General features: G+C 37.7%; 2 protein-coding genes across 3 annotated transcripts; both read right to left on the bottom strand.

Moving 5' to 3' along the window:
- Positions 1-604: 604 nt before the first annotated feature.
- Positions 605-9,013, bottom strand: LOC119983383 (ubiquitin carboxyl-terminal hydrolase 8-like). 2 transcript variants are annotated; one of them, XM_038827076.1, is made up of 14 exons: positions 8,711-9,013; positions 7,871-8,116; positions 7,300-7,441; positions 6,650-6,709; positions 6,477-6,572; positions 5,652-5,754; positions 5,401-5,576; positions 5,108-5,248; positions 4,738-4,908; positions 4,253-4,510; positions 4,002-4,150; positions 2,685-3,242; positions 1,664-1,937; positions 605-957 (listed from the first exon to the last, which is right to left on the bottom strand). In XM_038827076.1, exons 1-14 carry the CDS (start codon positions 8,812-8,814, stop codon positions 841-843), a joined length of 2,595 nt encoding a protein of 864 aa, XP_038683004.1. In that variant the 5' UTR covers positions 8,815-9,013; the 3' UTR covers positions 605-840. The 2 variants fall into 2 exon arrangements, with proteins under 2 accessions (XP_038683004.1, XP_038682997.1); XM_038827069.1 differs by having other exon boundaries at positions 5,401-5,754; positions 8,711-9,012.
- A 4,035-nt stretch (positions 9,014-13,048) lies between these two features.
- LOC119980998 (dnaJ protein homolog ANJ1) lies at positions 13,049-15,657 on the bottom strand. Its single transcript, XM_038823932.1, has 6 exons — positions 15,427-15,657; positions 14,587-14,752; positions 14,326-14,464; positions 13,938-14,214; positions 13,651-13,849; positions 13,049-13,558 (listed from the first exon to the last, which is right to left on the bottom strand). The coding sequence occupies exons 1-6, from the start codon at positions 15,574-15,576 to the stop codon at positions 13,236-13,238; spliced, it is 1,254 nt and encodes a 417-aa protein (XP_038679860.1). The 5' UTR covers positions 15,577-15,657; the 3' UTR covers positions 13,049-13,235.
- Positions 15,658-17,466: the final 1,809 nt, after the last annotated feature.

Consider the following 17,466-nt stretch of genomic DNA (forward strand, 5'->3'; position numbering starts at 1 on the left):
ACCATATAAATAAAAAAAAGAAAAAAAACCCTCAAGAAACGGTTTAAAAGAATGGGTCACAGAACCAGTTGCCATAGTCATTTTCGGTTCTTCTCAAACTCTGTAATGGCTCTGGTTCAAATCTGTTTTTGAAAGCTTATGAGAAGATCCAAAATGGCAAGTAATTGGTACTAACAAATCATTTTCAGTCAAAGTATGTACCCTATACGCGAGGGCATGCTTTTAAACCATGTACATGACAGTTTCAACCGTGACAAGTAATTACTCTGTTTAGTGAAGAATGATAGATACAAGAATCACCGCTGACGAGAAGGAAACACAGCAATAAGAGTAACGCAGACATACCCTGTAAAATAATTGAAATGCACCCACAAAAGGCTTCTGTTTCATCCATCTCATAGTCAATCTCCGCTTGCATTTTTCAGCATGTAAACCAAACGAAATAAAATTCTTGACAAAAAGTTGCAAATAAGAAATTGTGAATGCTCATCAAAGAATCAAATATTTCAGTCCAATAATCAGGCATACAAGAATGGCTAGTATTACGCTTTCATGGGGCTTGACAACAAACTCCTTCAAAAGAACCTAACTAGTTAGGAAAAGCTAGAAAGAATCTTCCTTTGAATATGAAGGTTAAAGATGTATCAGAAGTCCTCTGTAGTATGTATCACCCCTTCAGTTGTTTCTATAATACAGTCATCCTGGCACTTAAAAACCTAAAAAAATGGTAAGATTAAAGAATGCTACTCCTTGAGATAAAACTTGGGACTAATACTACAAAAAATGATTTAGATACACCAACACCTAGAATCTAACTGATCAAAGAGATTAAAAACTCTACTAAACATCCACAACTCTTCTGTAGAAAAGAACATAGGCAGCGGAAGTCTTTATCTTGTCCTGGCTGATTGGGTGAACATGGCTATCATCAAAGTCATACCACCGATCACCCCCGTGCTAAAGAAGAACAAAGACAATAAACGCTCTGTAAGATAAAAAGGAAGATGAAAATGGCAACAACTCCTAATGCTCTGATCAAAATACGCTGCAGCTAACTCAAAAATGTTTGGCACTTTAAGATTTTCCTTTACTCATGCACCACAATCTATTTCCCAGTTTGTTGCCTCTTCAACATGCAGGGCACACGCAGAGGTGCATGTGGATGTATTCACAATAAAAACATAGCACCGTTTTAAAGATCCAGTTAAAGCAGAATTATCAAAGAACATTCAAGACCCAAAGATTGCAAAACAGAAGGATCATATGATTAGCAAACCCAGGTAAGAAAAATAGAAAATTCAAGTAATCAAGCTCTTTCCAGGTATAATAATAAATGCCACTGCAGGTATGGATACTGCCAAAACATGACACTGCATTTATCTCATAAGCTAAACAGTATCATATCATGAAGATATAATTAAACAGTGTGTTGGAGACCTATTAGTCTATATTATGCATGATTAACTTTGAAATTTGAATTAGTGAACAGTATATGCTTAGTCCAACAAATATTGGGAGGTCGGCACAATAACCTACAGCCTAGGCTGAGTTTTATTCTTATCTATATAATTTCAATTGAAAGCAGCAATCAAAAGAAAGTTCTCCATCAAATATCAAGAGAAGAACGAGAGGAAAAAAAAAATTGGAAGTATGGAACACTTACATGGACAAATGCAGTGTAATGACCACCTCCCATGCTTCCATAGTGATTACTAATAGCATACAGCATGTAATGATGAGATAACTGACAATTTTTGTACAAAATGTACGATGACAAATCAAAATCATCGACAGGGAAGTCAACGTACGCCTCCAGCTTGTTTTTCATAAACCTGCTATATGAGAACCTTTTTAAATGAATAACCAGAATCTCAGGCAATCTCCAGAGATCTAATTTTTTACTGGCTTGTTGGTGTTTTTCGCAACATGGGCAGTACCTGAATTACATCCAACAATAGCTGTCATCAGGAAGACCTAAATAAAAATTCAAGGCATGCATGAAAACTCAAGTGGTACCAACAACTTCAGTTACAGACCAAGCCTGGATGGAGATATTATACCAGAAAATGTTATGTGAACATGAACTCCACGTATGCATTTTAACAAAAATGTCAGTTGTGGAAATATGTGGCATGCTTTGATAATATTGACCAATTACCAGAGAGTAATTCAGATAAGGATGTTCATGCTAGTTTGTGCCAAGACCTTCGTTTGAAGTTAAATATATGAGATAAGAAGGTTCTCCGATTAACTTCTTAGAAAATACAACTACACTTCTTTTTTCGTAATATGTGAAAGAAATTGGCAGTTATAGATTCACTCTCATTAAATTTGAAGAAAATGCAACCAAATAACCTTTACAGACAAAAATTGGAAAGTTTCCGAGCTAGACAAGGAGAAAGGCTGCAGTAGGTTGACCTGTGTGAAAATAGAGTAGACTTTTTGAACATAAGTCCAATTAAAAGAGATAAATGATCCCTTTTTCTCAAAAAAAAAAAAACAACACAAAACTCAATGCCAAGGAATGCTTCTGCAAACACGAAAAACTATACATAATAATACCACTTGCTAATTGAAATGTAATAACTCTCACAATTGTATCGGGGAACGAATAATGTAGCCATGAAAAATTAATGATGCAAGAAAACTCTAGCCATTTAGCAAGGTAAGAATGTAATGCTGACCACATGTCTTCAGGTCCAAGAGGCTCTTCCTTCAAAAATGCTTCAAGGCACTTGTACAGAGAAATCGACTCCTGGGGTCTCTTTGCGGAAATGTCAGACTTGAAAATCTCAGGCAACGAGCTTAGAAGGCCTGTATCATATTGTGCACTATGCTTTATTGGCCAAAATATAAGCACATACAACCGCCTGGGCACCCCTGACATCTTTACTGGCTCATTCATTACTATCTTGGACTCCTTAACTGTTCCCTTCTCATCTGTTAAATAAAACTGCAGTTGACCATCTGAGGTTGAGCCAGTGCATTCAGTATTAGAGCAGCTTGAATTCCCATCTAAATTAGAACTCAAGCTCTCCTCCATTCCCGCAACTTCTTCGATTGAATTTCTCTCAGAACTATTGTCATTATTGGTAACATTTTCAGCAGGTATTTGAAATGGAGTAAGCAGCTTAAGATACAGATTGCAGATGTCAGATCCATTAACAATATCATTAAATTTTCCCATGAGAGGGATCCCAAATGCCTTCCAACTTGAAGTTAGTTTATCATGGATATACTGCCTGACAATACAAACTTAATTAGATACCTTAACAATGGAAGGTGAAGCATACCAAAGATGAGCAATATTGATAGCACAACTCAGAAACTGGGAATAAGTGTTGTGAATGGGACGTAGCAAAGAAACAAAAACAAGAAGTGCAATGATGCAGATCTCAACAACACAGGATATGATGGATAATTTGAACAAAGAAAACAGCATGATGCACAAGTCTCCAAAAATATTTTTTTTTCCAGAAGCAAAAGGAAGTGAATCATTGAAGAGGCACCAAGGGGAAACTGCCACCTAGTGACTGAAAAGTGTGAATCTTGAATTGACAACAATTACATGGTGGGTAATCTTTCTTGTATCTTAGCTCTGCACTGAACCTATGACCCAAAGTTCTAGAGTTTGACACATACTGAAAGAAAAAGTTACTAATTGGAAAGGTGATACACAAAACAAAATAGTACCAGGATGGAACATCAGAAATGGAGAATCAGGTGCTATAGCAAAATTACCATGAAGTACATGTTATATATGGCAATACAAAATACTACACAGCAACGATGCAGATATAAATTATAATCAAAGCAAAAATGAGGACATCCTTCTTTCCACACTTATGTGGTAGTATTACTTGCTAAGACCTACAATCTATGTTATCCCTAAGTAAAATGTACAGTTACTCGCATGAAGGACAAATGCCACTGAAAATCAAAGTTGAAGGATAAAGAACTAGATGAACAGTATGATCAAACTAAAAACTCAATGAACTTACTCCTCCATCTGCTGATGCATAAAAATCACCGAAGGTACTTCGTCAAGACCTTTTGCCAGCCGATACGCAACCAGTCGGTCACCATCTCTAATTAACGATAAAGAATCAGCTGGCTCCTCCAGATATCGTATAATACGATTGTTGTATACCTGTACAGGATTCAATAGTTTCAGCAGTCAAAATATGTAACAAATGCCAACATTCATTAGGAAACAAAATAAAATATTCCAATTACGAGTTATTTAATATACCTCAGCCACCAAAAGGGTCTCATCAACCCGTAAAGAACATGCAAGGCTTAATGCCCGGATAAGATCTTCACATTTTCCATTCTTGGGCACATTAATCGTATACTGGGAAGGTTTAGCATTTCCATCGGTACTCATTAGAGTTAAAGTCATTGTCCGCGCCGTTGTTGAAGGTAGAGGTAGTGATAGGTACATGAATGGATCAAATGTAACTGAAACCTTTTTACAGACAGGACAAACAAGTGTTGATTTATATTGCCCCTGGGATGGAAATAAACACAACGAATTTGGTCAAATTGGCAAAAAGAATTTCCATTAAAACAGAAATGCAAAATAACAAAAGAAGTTCAATTGACTACTACAGGATCCAGCAAGATCCAGTATCACATGTGCCAGGTAAATGACAAAATCAGGTTTCTATAGTGATAAAAATAACAAAAATAAAGAGCAAAATTTTTAAAAAGAATGATGTAACTGAAGAAACTTACTTGGCAAACATCAACAATTATAGAGTCATTGCGGGCCAAATGATATCGCCAATAATCATCTGCTACTTCTTCATCTGGCCGACTGTCTCCATCCTTGGCTTCTACATAAGGCTTGTGTTTTACACGATTCAGATCCTCATGGAGACCATCCAATAAAAAAGAAAGAACCTCCTATGAAAAGAATGAGCAGGTTAAGAAAATATTTATCCCATATTATATGTCTATCCATTCGGTATTCATCTATCTGCATTTGTGCAAGCAGATAATATTACATACTTCTAAGTTTTAAACCACCAGCTAAAAAAAGAACAGAAGGGAGAAAGGAACAAAAATGAATTTCTGTTTTTGAGGGAAATTTAACTTCACTGACCTGCGAATCATGCTGGTTAAAGCCACTAAATTGAGGAGCAAATCGAGCAAGTTTTGATTTGAATGTTCTTGGTGCCACCTGAGTTGCTCCAGGGGCCCATAACTTCCTCAACAAATCCCCAAATGCTAACGCAATCTCACCCTGGCAAATAAATGCAAGCCTATCAGCAATAGGGAGGAAGGGAGGGCATTCTAAGCCGTAGTGCAACACTCCTCACAAAAACATGTTCGCTCAAAGAAATGAAGATATTCACAATTTTAAAATCACAAAAATAAAAGTAGATTCTGACATACATTCATGCCCAGTGGGTTTTCATGATTTATTTCCCTAGCATAATCTCCAAGAAAATAATCAACAAGCTTTGGTGTGTGTGCTAAGCACTGGATGGCACTATTCATGAAGCAAGTATTTCCAAGGTTTAGTAATCCTGTTAATCCCAACGAACCAGCTTCACCGAATCTTCCAGAGACTGATGAAGAATTAGTACGAACAAAATTGGGGTTCAAACTCCCATTGCTACCATTTGTCAAGAGTGAACTAGCACCTGAAAAATTTGTCCCAACAGATTGAGGTGTCATATCATCCTTCTTCCCTTCTCTGCACTTCATGGAATCTGATAACCCATAAACTTGCAACTCAAGACAAATCTGTAAACAAGCAAAATCACATTTATAAAAACTAAGCACATGTGCATTAGAATGGTGCATAAATGAAAATTATGTGATCGCCAATGAACCAGGTGCCAACAATCATAATCAGATTCATCACTTGATGCTAGAACAGTGATCAGGGACATTAAATTAACCTAAAAGTAGCAGGGACCCAAAATTTTAATAAAATATGAAGATCAGCACCTTATTTTCTTGTTGGAAAGAAAGAAGACCACCATCAAAGAGTATAGTTATCGTATGGAATCTAGTATCAATACGAGGGACCAGGCCTAAAATGCAACCATTGGATCACAGATTGAACAAGAGAAAACCTTAGTTTAATATTTTTCGATATTCACTATTGATACAAATAATGCCACATGGAAATAAGTGAAACTGTTTCAGTGGTCAGGTACACCCTAAGAGCTGTGAACTTCAGAATCCTACACTATGCACTATTCCTGTCAACTTATAAGAGCTTGTATTGAATTTCATGATTTAAGAACTATGCTCTGAGTTATCATAAAATTATTTTATGTCGTCTAATCCAACTACCTTTGGCTTAAGACCTATAGGTAAAAGCTGGATGATTGATCAATCATAGTAACTGCACCAAAATGAGACCAATCACAACTCTAAAATCAATATGAATTGGATTGCTAACAAGTTATCCCTAAAGTATTTAACAGTGAGAAACATAAGATGAAGCAATCTGTCACCTCCTGAGCTGACTGCCACTGACAATCTTTTGGGATCTTATTTTTGTCATTCAAGAAAAACAGGGTTGTCTGCTGGGAAAAATCCCATATGCGTAACTGTGCACAAGAGAAAAAAAATAATTAGAAAGCCATCCGCTTCAGCTGAAATATCTCATCACTATATGAAAACTTACCAAATCTGACTCAATGCTGAAAATCTTGCATGCTCTTTTAAAGAACTCAACTGCATTATCCTGAGAAAAGACCAGCATATTATATATTGAAAAGCAAACAGGTAAACTTCAATAAGCCATACAACGTAATGATTCAAAACATTAGGAGACACAATTTGTAAGTTTTATAAGTTCAAAACATATAGAGCAATATCACCTAATGACTCAAAATACTATGGGCCTAGAAGCTATGTGGTTGCAGCATGCGCCATCAGATAAGGGAAGCAAAGTTGTAATATCTAACAATGGCTGAAATATATAACTATAAAAATGACCATGCTTAAATTTGGTATGTTTTAAATCATTAGATGGTAAGGGGAACAAAGTATATCTCTTTGCAACAATACAGTGCAGGCAAGCTTGGTCCTTTAGTTTTACCTTTTTTATACTGGCTGGGGAGCCTCAGATGATTGAATATTTCAGGTCATTGTACAATTTGGAAAGATCAGTCACTTTGGCCAAATATGAATATGCTTCGATGTGCAAATGCAAGCACTAATACAAGTACATGCGGATATATTTAGTCCTAAGACATGATTAAATCCAGCCGTTATGGTGTTTAACATGATAGGAACTTAAAACAGAAAGATCAATAAAGTTAGACAACCAACCTTTTTGCTAATTTTGACTCCCAATGAATTTGTTTCATGGAAGACGGAAAGCCTGAGTTGTAATGGATAGATGTCAGCCATGTCATCTTCTCCAACTGAAAAACACTTTCCACCCTTTGTTGCAGCTTTAGCATCACTATGCCTGCACGAAAGAGCATGTAAATTAGAAAACCCAAAGACAGGGTTAGGCTCCAATTGACAGCAGAGCCATTGAATCATCAAACTAATTCATGACATTAGCATGTGATAAATGACAAGATAGATTTCAAATGACCGACATCCAGTGTCAGACTCCAGGAGCTATTACTAGTTGAAGATATCAATCTTCAAACAAGTGGCAGCAGCCAGAAATCCCCATGTAAAAACTACATTACCAAGAAAACTATTACGGCAGAAGTTCTAAAAATTGTAGCATCTAACGCATAACCTACAACTAACTCTAACTACATAAACCAATTCGCAAAAAACCTCAATTTCCCGAGCAAACATCCTAGTACTTTCCACATTGCAACCAAACTAAAAAAACACATATCATAAAAAGCCTCCCAGAAGCCAATCTCGAAGTGCTCACCACTTTAGCGCCTGTAACCACATTTCTCCATGAACCAACGCAAAGTCCCGCCCAGAGACTCCCACTTCGCCATTCTCACCACTCTGTACAGAATCCTCTTCTCTTCTTAAATTGAACAGGAGATCCGAGTTGAATATGTTGTTGATGATCTTCATGGGACCCCCATAAGATGATCCCCGTGTTGCTGTGTAAAGAACTCCTTTGCTCCCATCACAATCACTGGACTCCTGTGCATCTTTCCACCACCTAATGACAGAATTTAAATCTCAATCAAGCCACACTTATTCCACGAACTAATCAAATCGCAAAATGCAGTCAAACAAGATACATGTAAAGTGAAATAACAAAGGAAACAAATAATCCCGTGTGTGGTTCACTATCAATAGAGAGAAAAGGAAAGGTAAAAAACAAAAGAATGCTTCTCTTGCTGCAGCCAATTTGTATACCAATTCAAAACAAAGCACATTCTGTAGATTCAATCAGATTGCCAAGAGCGAGACACCACGGTCAGGAAATATCTAGAAAGGAAAGAAAAATGCATGCAGTATTTGATATCTGAGAAAGCACAAGATGAAGAAAAAAAAGGGAAAACGAAAGAAGGGAAAATCACAACACAACAAATAATGCTCTTGCTAATCGATTCCAATCGAAAGAGAAACAAAAAGATCTGTCAAATCAGCGAAACGCCACCGCCTAGAGGAACTGCAAACGACCAATTAGATTTTGAGTCTAAATACAATGCGTGGTTAAGATTTGAAAACGTAGTGAAGCAATACGATTAAAAGAACCAGAAACAGAAAAATCGAAACGAGGAAGTGCATTGCGAAGAAGAAGAAAGACCTGTAAGGAACGAAGTAGACCCGCTGGTCGTTATTGGTGGTCGCGGAGGCATCAAGGGTGGGATGCTGAGCGGAATCCGATAGATCTTCGGCTACGGCCCCCATTTCCGATTGATTTAAAGCGGAGAAAATGAAAGCTCAGAGATTCGTGTAGAAAACAATGCAGATCATCTTCTGCAACATAGAGACTGAGAGAGGGGGGGGGGATTTGCAGAGAGAAACAATTGGAGCTTTTTTCTCTGTCGAGAGAAATGAAGGAGGTAAATAAGAAATGTTTTTAATAATGTAAATTATCAATGTGAAATTTAGGAGAGACAGAGAAACATTATGTGGAGAAAAACAATAATATATTCGTATCTCAATATATTTGTTTTTAAAAAATATATATTTAACCCTTTAATTTTATTTATTGTCCTAAATACACACAAAAAATATGACTGAAATTTTGAATTTTTTTATTTTTTTAATTCATCACAAATCACGAAAACTGTGTTCCCACTGCTGTTAGAGCATCCACAATGGGATGATTTTGAAGTACTTGAGATGATACTTTCTTGATAAGTTAAGTGCTAGATGTTCACAATGGGTATAATGGAGTGTATTTCAAGTACTTGAAATATTACTTTTTTGATAAGTATAGCGCTATATGCACACAATGTGTGAAATATGACACTTGAAAATTTAGTTGTGGAAAAAGGATACTTGAGAGTTGGAGTATATATATAGTTGATGAATAGTAAAGAGAGATGATAAAAAGGAAGAGAGAGGTAATGAAAAGGAAGAGAGAGATATGAAAAGGAAGAGAGAGAAAATAGAGAAAGTGAGTATAGAGTGTTGGAATGTATGAAGTGTTGATGAATAATGTATATTGTGGGATTCACTTATCCAATTAAATTGTACCACGCAGGATAAAGGAGAAGAGATAGCGTGGTTTTGGAGTGCTTGATATTACAAACACTACTGTGGATGCTCTTAATTGGGGAATCCCATCAAAGTTACCTTTCCTGTATTTTTATATTTTATCTCAAGGTTTTTAGCACCATTCCACTTGCAATCCTCAACAAGGATCTAATAATTTTACATATCCATAGAAACATAGCATTTCAAAACAAGAAACAGGTACCTGAGTCGATAACATTCAGCAGAAATTACAGCATTAATGTGCAGGTTGTTGAATATCCCACATCGATTGGGAAAAGGGCTGGTGTGTGGTTTAAATGAGAGTTTCCTCCAACTTCTTGATAGGTCTTTTAAGGGGTTGAACAAGGGGCCCAATATGTTAACATGGTATCGGAGCCAGCCCAATGCGATGTAAAACTCCACGTGTGTGTGGTGTGAGCAGGCCCAGGTGAGGCGTTGGGCTCACAGCCCACACACGTGAGAGCGGGTGTTGAATATCCCACATCGATTGGGAAAAGGGCTGGTGTGTGATTTAAATGAGAGTTTCCTCCAACTTCTTGATAGGTCTTTTAAGGGGTTGGACAAGGAGCCCAATATGTTAACACAGGTCTTTTAAGGGGTTGGACAAGGGGCCCAATATATTAACAAAGGTCTTTTAAGGTTAGACGAGGGGCCCAATAGGAGAGTTTCCTCCAACTTCGACAAGGGGCCCAATAGGAGAGTTTCCTCCAACTTCTTGATAGGTCTTTTAAGGGGTTGGATATGTTAACACAGGTCTTTTAAGGTTAGACAAGGAGCCCAATATGTTAACACAGGTCTTTTAAGGGGTTGGACAAGGGGCCCAATATGTTAACAAAGGTCTTTTAAGGTTAGACGAGGGGCCCAATAGGAGAGTTTCCTCCAACTTCGACAAGGGGCCCAATAGGAGAGTTTCCTCCAACTTCTTTATAGGTCTTTTAAGGGGTTGGATATGTTAACACAGGTCTTTTAAGGTTAGACAAGGGGCCCAATATGTTAACACAGGTCTTTTAAGGGGTTGGACAAGGGGCCCAATATGTTAACACAGGTCTTTTAGGGGTTGGACAAATGGCCCAATATGTTAACACAGGTGTGTGTGCTGTTAGGAACCAGGAGATGAGAAAGTGAGAAAGATAATCCATCCAATTTGAGGAACTCAATGGTATCGTGAGCCAGCATCATAAGCACGCCCTCTGGGGTATGAACCTCTGGGCTCAAACCCATAATCTATAGCACCTCCAAGAAATCGAGCGCTCTCCCTGCGAGAATCATAATGAGTTGTATTGTTGACCCGATGTGCTTCAGCGGCAGCTGCTGAGGCAAGGCCACCATGATCACGAGGATCACCAAGTCCCATGCCACTGTCAGTGTACTGATCCCTGATTGCTTGCTGGTACTGATGCTGTCGTGTATCAGTTTCCTTCCGAAGAACCTCATCTCTGCGACCGGCATGGCGGGCTCTCAGTGCTGCTAGTTGTTCCTGATACTCGCCATTGATTGTATTTACTTTCTGAAAAAAAATATATATCAGATGGCATTACAAGAAGAATAGCCACAAATTGAGCAACTTGTATAATAAAATTTCTGCATGATCAAATACAAAAAAGAGAATGCCTGCCCAGCCCTTCCATCAAACCCACCCAAAGAAGAAAAAAAACCACCTTTATCCTCTTCATCCATGATCCATCTTTTGAAACTACCAACTGCTCACTTTCCACGGAGGAATGTTAATGAAGGTCAACGTACCTGGAACCCTTTATATCATTGTGCACTGGCCAAGGACGCTCGATGATGAAAATTAACACACAACATGACGTTGGAAACACTTCTTATTGGCAAAAAAATTGTCCCAAAGCAGAAAGAATCAAACCCAACTAACTAAAACCGCAGTAAAATTTTCCTTCAAATGTTAAGGGGCACTTTCAGATTGCGTAGAATTTGAGACATTTTCCAGTAGCCTTATTTCAGCAACACAAAAGATAGGCAAAGAAAAGAAGAATGTACTTGACGAATATGGCATTCAAATGTTGAGGCAGGCCTTTGAAGAAATTGAGATAAAGCATTACACATAGCTGACTATGCTACAGCTCTTAGGCGCAAATATAGCCTATGTCGCCCAAAGAAATTGGAAGAGATTTGTGATCTTACAATTAAATTAGGTTCATTAGAAAACATCAGGATTCAAATCATTATATCTAATTCACCAAATATAATTCTGAAAAAGATGGTGGAGACTTGGTCATACTTCTAATTGGTTTAACACATCAGGCACACACATGACATAATAAATTGGAAGATACCACTTGTTTTCAAGAAATATTTAAAAAATCAACCATAACATAGAGAACCTGTAACGTTAAAAAAAACACATTTCATCATGTGAGCTTACCGCTCTATGTCTTGCATATTCACCATCCTCAGCATTGTTTTGTTCTTTGGCTAGTTTTGCAATGTCATCGAGGAATTCCCGCTCAAGCCCTTCAAAAGTCTGAGATAAAGGATTGTCCTCATATCCAATTTGCACATCTTCTTCGCGCGCCCAAGATTTCAGATCATTATTTGCCTGGTTTATCTAAAATCAAATTCTGATCTGGCCTCTGATCATGATAGAAAGATCTCAATGCATCGCCTCCTTGACCTGCATCCAGAAAATATAAGACAACAGCCCAAAAAATCTGACACAAGACGAGCATTCAAATGCTTTGAAGAGGAAGAAAGTTAAAAGGGGGAACAAATTCAAATGCTTCGTGACTGATGTTGAATGCTTAATCTATACTCTTCAGCCTTTCATGAAGAAACGGATAAACTTAGTTTTCATTGTAAATAAACAAATACATAAGAAAATCAGACAATTAGTAAAATGGCTCAAAGTGCATTTTACTGCCTCAAATCTTTCAGACAAGTCGGGTTTCGTTGGGGTTTCCCAACTCGATTACTGCCTAGTGTCCGTGAACAAATCGGAATGTTTTTGGTCTTTCCCGCGAGAGAGGCCCGACGTGGTGCAACCTGATTGCACCAGATATTATTATATAATAAGAAATTGATAATATTATTATATAACTAAAAGGCCAAAGAAATCAAGCTCCAAAAAGGGAGAAGGAGATGGTGTTGACGATGGTGGTGGGAATGATGTCTCTGAACTAAAAGAAGATGAAGCAGCTGGGGAAGATGCTAAAGGAAGTGAAAATGTGGAAATGATAGATATGGAGGATGCTGGTGACAAGAACGAAGGAGAGGCTTCTATTCAGGAAGTAGGAACAGCAGGGAGGTCTGACATTCCCAAAGAACCATTCTGTCCCCCTGCTTTCCACTCAGAACCAGACATTCTAAAGAACTCTCCATTGCTACTTAGGAAACCATTCTGTCCTAGGCAAAGATGTCCCAAAACACCATAATCACAGACAAGCAATCGCAAGCTGAATTCAGGTAAATTGTAAAAAACCAAGCACTTAAATAAGAGCACTATTACAGTAGTCATAAAATATTCCAAGTCTTTCATTGAAAATTTCGTCATCAGCACAAGTCTAGTACAATTCTTATCATGGTTCCTCTCCACCTCTCACAGCCATCCACAGCAGATATCATTTTTTCCCCTCCTTTGTACCTCATCACTGTTGTGCACATTGGACCCTCTGAGCACCACCAGGCATATCTTCATCCTCATCATATGCCTCCTGTTGAGCCTGCTGCTGCTTCCTCCGCATCTCTTCTTCAATGTTAACATCATGTAGTGTAGTTTCCTCGCACTCGTCTAGCTCCATGTCCGTCAACTGGCTAGTTGGCCTTGAAGGCAAAATCGCCTCAAGTGCCTTCACCTGATCAGGGGCCACAGAATCTGGGAACTCTACAGTGAAGTGGATATACAACTTCCCCTTCATAAATGGCCTCTGATAGACAGGCATGCCCTCATCATTGATTGCCTTGAATGAGTCTGCAATCAGTAATAAACATTAGTGCTTATGGTAAATACAAAAAAAAACCAGTGAGCTTCACATACTAGGGCGTTCCAACCACATTACTTACCAGGCTTAACAACTTCCCCTGGATTTGATTTAATGAGGAGCTGTCTGCCGTCCAGGTGGGTTAACACAAAATGAAAACCACAAAGGGCCTCAGTGAGGGAAAGGGTATGCTCCACGAAGAGGTCACTGCCTTTTCTCTTGAATCTAGGGTGTTCCTTTTGCTGAAGGACAAAGACAATATCTCCAGTGACTGTATCAGGCTGCAGAAAGCAAAGAAACAACCAATTAGTATAAACCCAAACCACAATTAGTCAACAATACAACGGCCAAGAACAATCTCCAACTTACCGCTTCATCTGCTTCACCAGGGAAAGTAATCTTCTGCCCATTCTGCATTCCCTTCTCCACTATCACCTCCAGCACCTTCTTCTCCTGAACAACCTTCTCTCCCTTGCACTGTGGGCAGCGATCCTTGTCACTAATAGTTTCACCAGTTCCCTTGCATTCATTGCAGGGATGCTGCATCTGCTGAATCATTGAAGGACCAAGGTGCCTTATCGACACTTTCATACCAGTACCTTGGCAACCAGCACAAGTCATTGAAGCTCCAGACTTTGAACCCTTGCTGTCATAGTCACAAAATCAACCATTAATAAGGAAATTTTAGTAAGCACCAAAATGGATAATTCTTATAGTATGCAAGAGACATTATGTGGCTATAGTGCTCAGTACTCACCCATTGCACTTTGAACATATCACATTCCGAGAAAGAGAGAGCTTCTTGGATGTCCCTAGATAGAGGTCCTCCAAAGAAACCTTCAGTGGGTGAACCACATCCTCGCCCCGTCTCTGCCTTCTTCCCCTGCTGCTGCCACCTGCTTGCATGCAAGGATCGCACAAGAGATTAGTCACATAGGACTCACAACACTTACAGCAGAACTTAAGGCACTGGTACCTTAAATCACACACACACCAATCAGAGCAACTTAACACTTACCACCAAATGGAGAGCCACCAAAGAATGATGAAAAGATGTCAAATGGATCATGGCCACCACCGCCACCACCCATTCCTTCCTTGAGTGCATCCTCCCCATATTGATCATATATCTCACGCTTCTCAGGATCACTCAAGACCTCATAAGCGTGGGCAAGCTCTTTGAACTACAAAAGAATTCCAATCTTATTTAACCATCCCCAAGATAAAACATAAACTCAATATACTTCCATAAATTACTCATATAGATCTCAGCAGTTCTGAGTTCTGACAATTATACATAGAGTTTAAGTTCAAATCATAAATTCACTTTAGATTCTACACTCCAAAAGGCATTAACCACAACGAATCACATATAAGTACCTAGCTCCCGCGCGAGCACAAAATTGTAGACAATTGAACAACTGTATCGCTTGAGTAATTAGGTTACCAACAAAACTCACCGATATGCACACAATACCAGATAGATCAAAAGACAATAACAACACAAAAGCCAAATTAAAACACAAGAGAACGAAATCAACCCATAGAAATTCTGTTTATATGCCAGTATATGTCATAACTAGAGGAAATTAAGCTTGTACCACTACAACCAAATCGAGAGGGTCATAAATTAACATCTCAAACAAATTCTCATAAGATAAGGTCACAATAATCCAAACAGCTGATGCCGAAAACAAACCCGGTCAACCCATTCAATGATTCTCCTGTATAATTCTCCATAAACGCAAAACGAGAAGGGGAAACAAACACACACAACCGCCGCCTCCTCAAAAAGTAACAATCCTCGGAGAAGCGAAAAGACTATCGCAGTAAAATTAAACAATTCGCGGGTTGTTACCTTCTCAGGATCGCCTCCTTTATCAGGATGGTTCTTGATCGCAGCTTTCTTATAAGCCTTCTTCAAATCATCCTGACCAGCATTCTTCGGAACACCCAACACCTCGTAATACCTAGTATTATCGCTCTTCTTTGGAGCCCTCCCGAACATCTTCGCCGATCAGAAATTCTGCTCTCAAGGTTGCTTTCAAATTCTCTGGACACGGATCGAACAATCTGAAATAGCAATGTGTAACTTTTGCTACTGAGAGAGGCTTTTATAGATGCCATCATGCCAATGTGTGAGTGTTAGGTATTCGACAATGGACGGTGGAGATGTTCGATCGCGTGTTTTGAAAACTGAAATAGAAGGGTCTAGAATTTTTTTTCTCCTAATATTATTTGGTCCTCGGTGCTCCAAGTCGCCGTGCGATGTGAACCGTTAGATGATGTTTGTAATTTATGGGAAAGGATTTTATTCCGGAATGTTCTTTGTTTTTTTTCCTTCCTCACTCCAGATTTTCAGGTAATATAAATTTAAAAAGGAAACTAAGTTGAAGTGAGTAAGGGTGGTAAAACTTTATGTAGTCTTAATGATCGAGTTCAGTCGACATATGTTATATGTCTGAAATCTAGGTCTAAACATAAATTTTTTATTTGGTTTAAAATAAGATTAGAGTCCAAACACATAAATCTTATATGATTTATTTATCCGAACACTAACCCGGATTAGGTTATTGTCCGATTTAATTGTCCGGATTTAAATCAATATGGATTTGGTCAATTAAGTACGTCTGAAATATAATCCAATTTAGAGTCTGGACATGTAAATATCTTGCAATCACGATCTAGAACCCGACTCAGAATCGAATTTTTGTCACCTTTAATTGTGAGAACCAAAATAAATTAATTATTCATGAATTTTATGAGTAACATCCTAGTTTACATAGTTGTGTTATTAGGCTTCGTTTGATAGAGCGATTGGATTGATTTTCAATACTAGCGGAAAAGGTATAGAAAAAAAAATTGAGTTTAAAGTTGTGAGGTGTTTAGTGAATTAAAAGTTGACACTAACGGAAAAGATGTTATATTAAAGTATTATCTTAAATTGTATAATATTGTATTTTAAGATTTTTATAATAAATTTTGTTATTATAATATGATTTTTTTATCTTCAGTTTAATTAAACAAATATAATTTATATTTAAAATTAATTTGATGTATAAATTATAAATTTGTTAGAAATATTTATTTTTATAAATTATTACTCAATTAATAACAAGAATAATATAACATGTTAAATTGAATTTATTACATTTATTGTATTTTTAATTCATCATTAAAAGTATTAAAGTATACATATTTTATTTATATAAATATAATAACCACGTGGGGCCACACTGTCAAACCGTAACATCATGTGGGCCCCACTTAAAAAAAAAAAACTAATACCACGATTCCGTTGTTCCGTTGCACTGTTTGGTGCAGTGGAAATGGTCAGTTGTTGGTGTAGTGGATCCGCTGCATCAAAGAGGCACTAGATGTTCCCACAATATGTATATGCACGATCATGAAACGTTGTCTCAATGTTAATTGAATTATGAATGTAAATTCCTTTTTATTATTAGAATTCTGAATTTTTTTTGAGTAAATGACGCTACAAAAATAAATTTGGTTGGTAGATTTTTAATCAAATTAGTAAATTATAGGATCCAGTCATTTGTTAAATTTGCAAAAGACTAATAGAAAATTATTGATTTGACTGGTATTGTTTCTGAGATGTACCATTAATCATTTACCTAGGAATATCTTTGTCTATATATTATTCTATAAGGCTCACAAGTTGGCAAATGGGCTGGCCCATAATAAACTCTTTTGGGCTGGCCCAAAGAAGGCCGCCCTTTACCAAGATTTATTACCTATGGCTTGCTTGCTCAAACTTGATCCACTTTGGGGGAGGCCATGGCATAGAAGCTCAATCCAGAAGATAAGTCATTGTAAGGCGCATTCCCCCTGGGATTTTCCATGCACAATGAGGAATTTTTTTGAGACTGCGTGTTGT

This window comes from Tripterygium wilfordii, chromosome 2, assembly GCF_013401445.1.
Source record: "Tripterygium wilfordii isolate XIE 37 chromosome 2, ASM1340144v1, whole genome shotgun sequence".
NCBI lineage: Eukaryota > Viridiplantae > Streptophyta > Magnoliopsida > Celastrales > Celastraceae > Tripterygium > Tripterygium wilfordii.

Bases quoted from the DNA above. Each gene is read 5' to 3' on its own strand.
- LOC119983383 (XM_038827069.1), bottom strand. From the start codon at position 8,814: ATGGGGGCCGTAGCCGAAGATCTATCGGATTCCGCTCAGCATCCCACC. The intron at 6,710-7,299 runs GTTGGTTGTCTA...GTCTTTTCTCAG, and splicing joins GAGTCAAAATTAGCAAAAAG to GATAATGCAGTTGAGTTCTT. The intron at 958-1,663 runs GTAAGTGTTCCA...GTTCTTCTTTAG, and splicing joins ATTACACTGCATTTGTCCAT to CACGGGGGTGATCGGTGGTA.
- LOC119980998 (XM_038823932.1), bottom strand. From the start codon at position 15,576: ATGTTCGGGAGGGCTCCAAAGAAGAGCGATAATACTAGGTATTACGAG. The intron at 14,753-15,426 runs GTAACAACCCGC...ATTCTTTTGTAG, and splicing joins AAGGAGGCGATCCTGAGAAG to TTCAAAGAGCTTGCCCACGC. The intron at 13,850-13,937 runs GTAAGTTGGAGA...TGCTTTCTGCAG, and splicing joins CTGGTGAAGCAGATGAAGCG to CCTGATACAGTCACTGGAGA.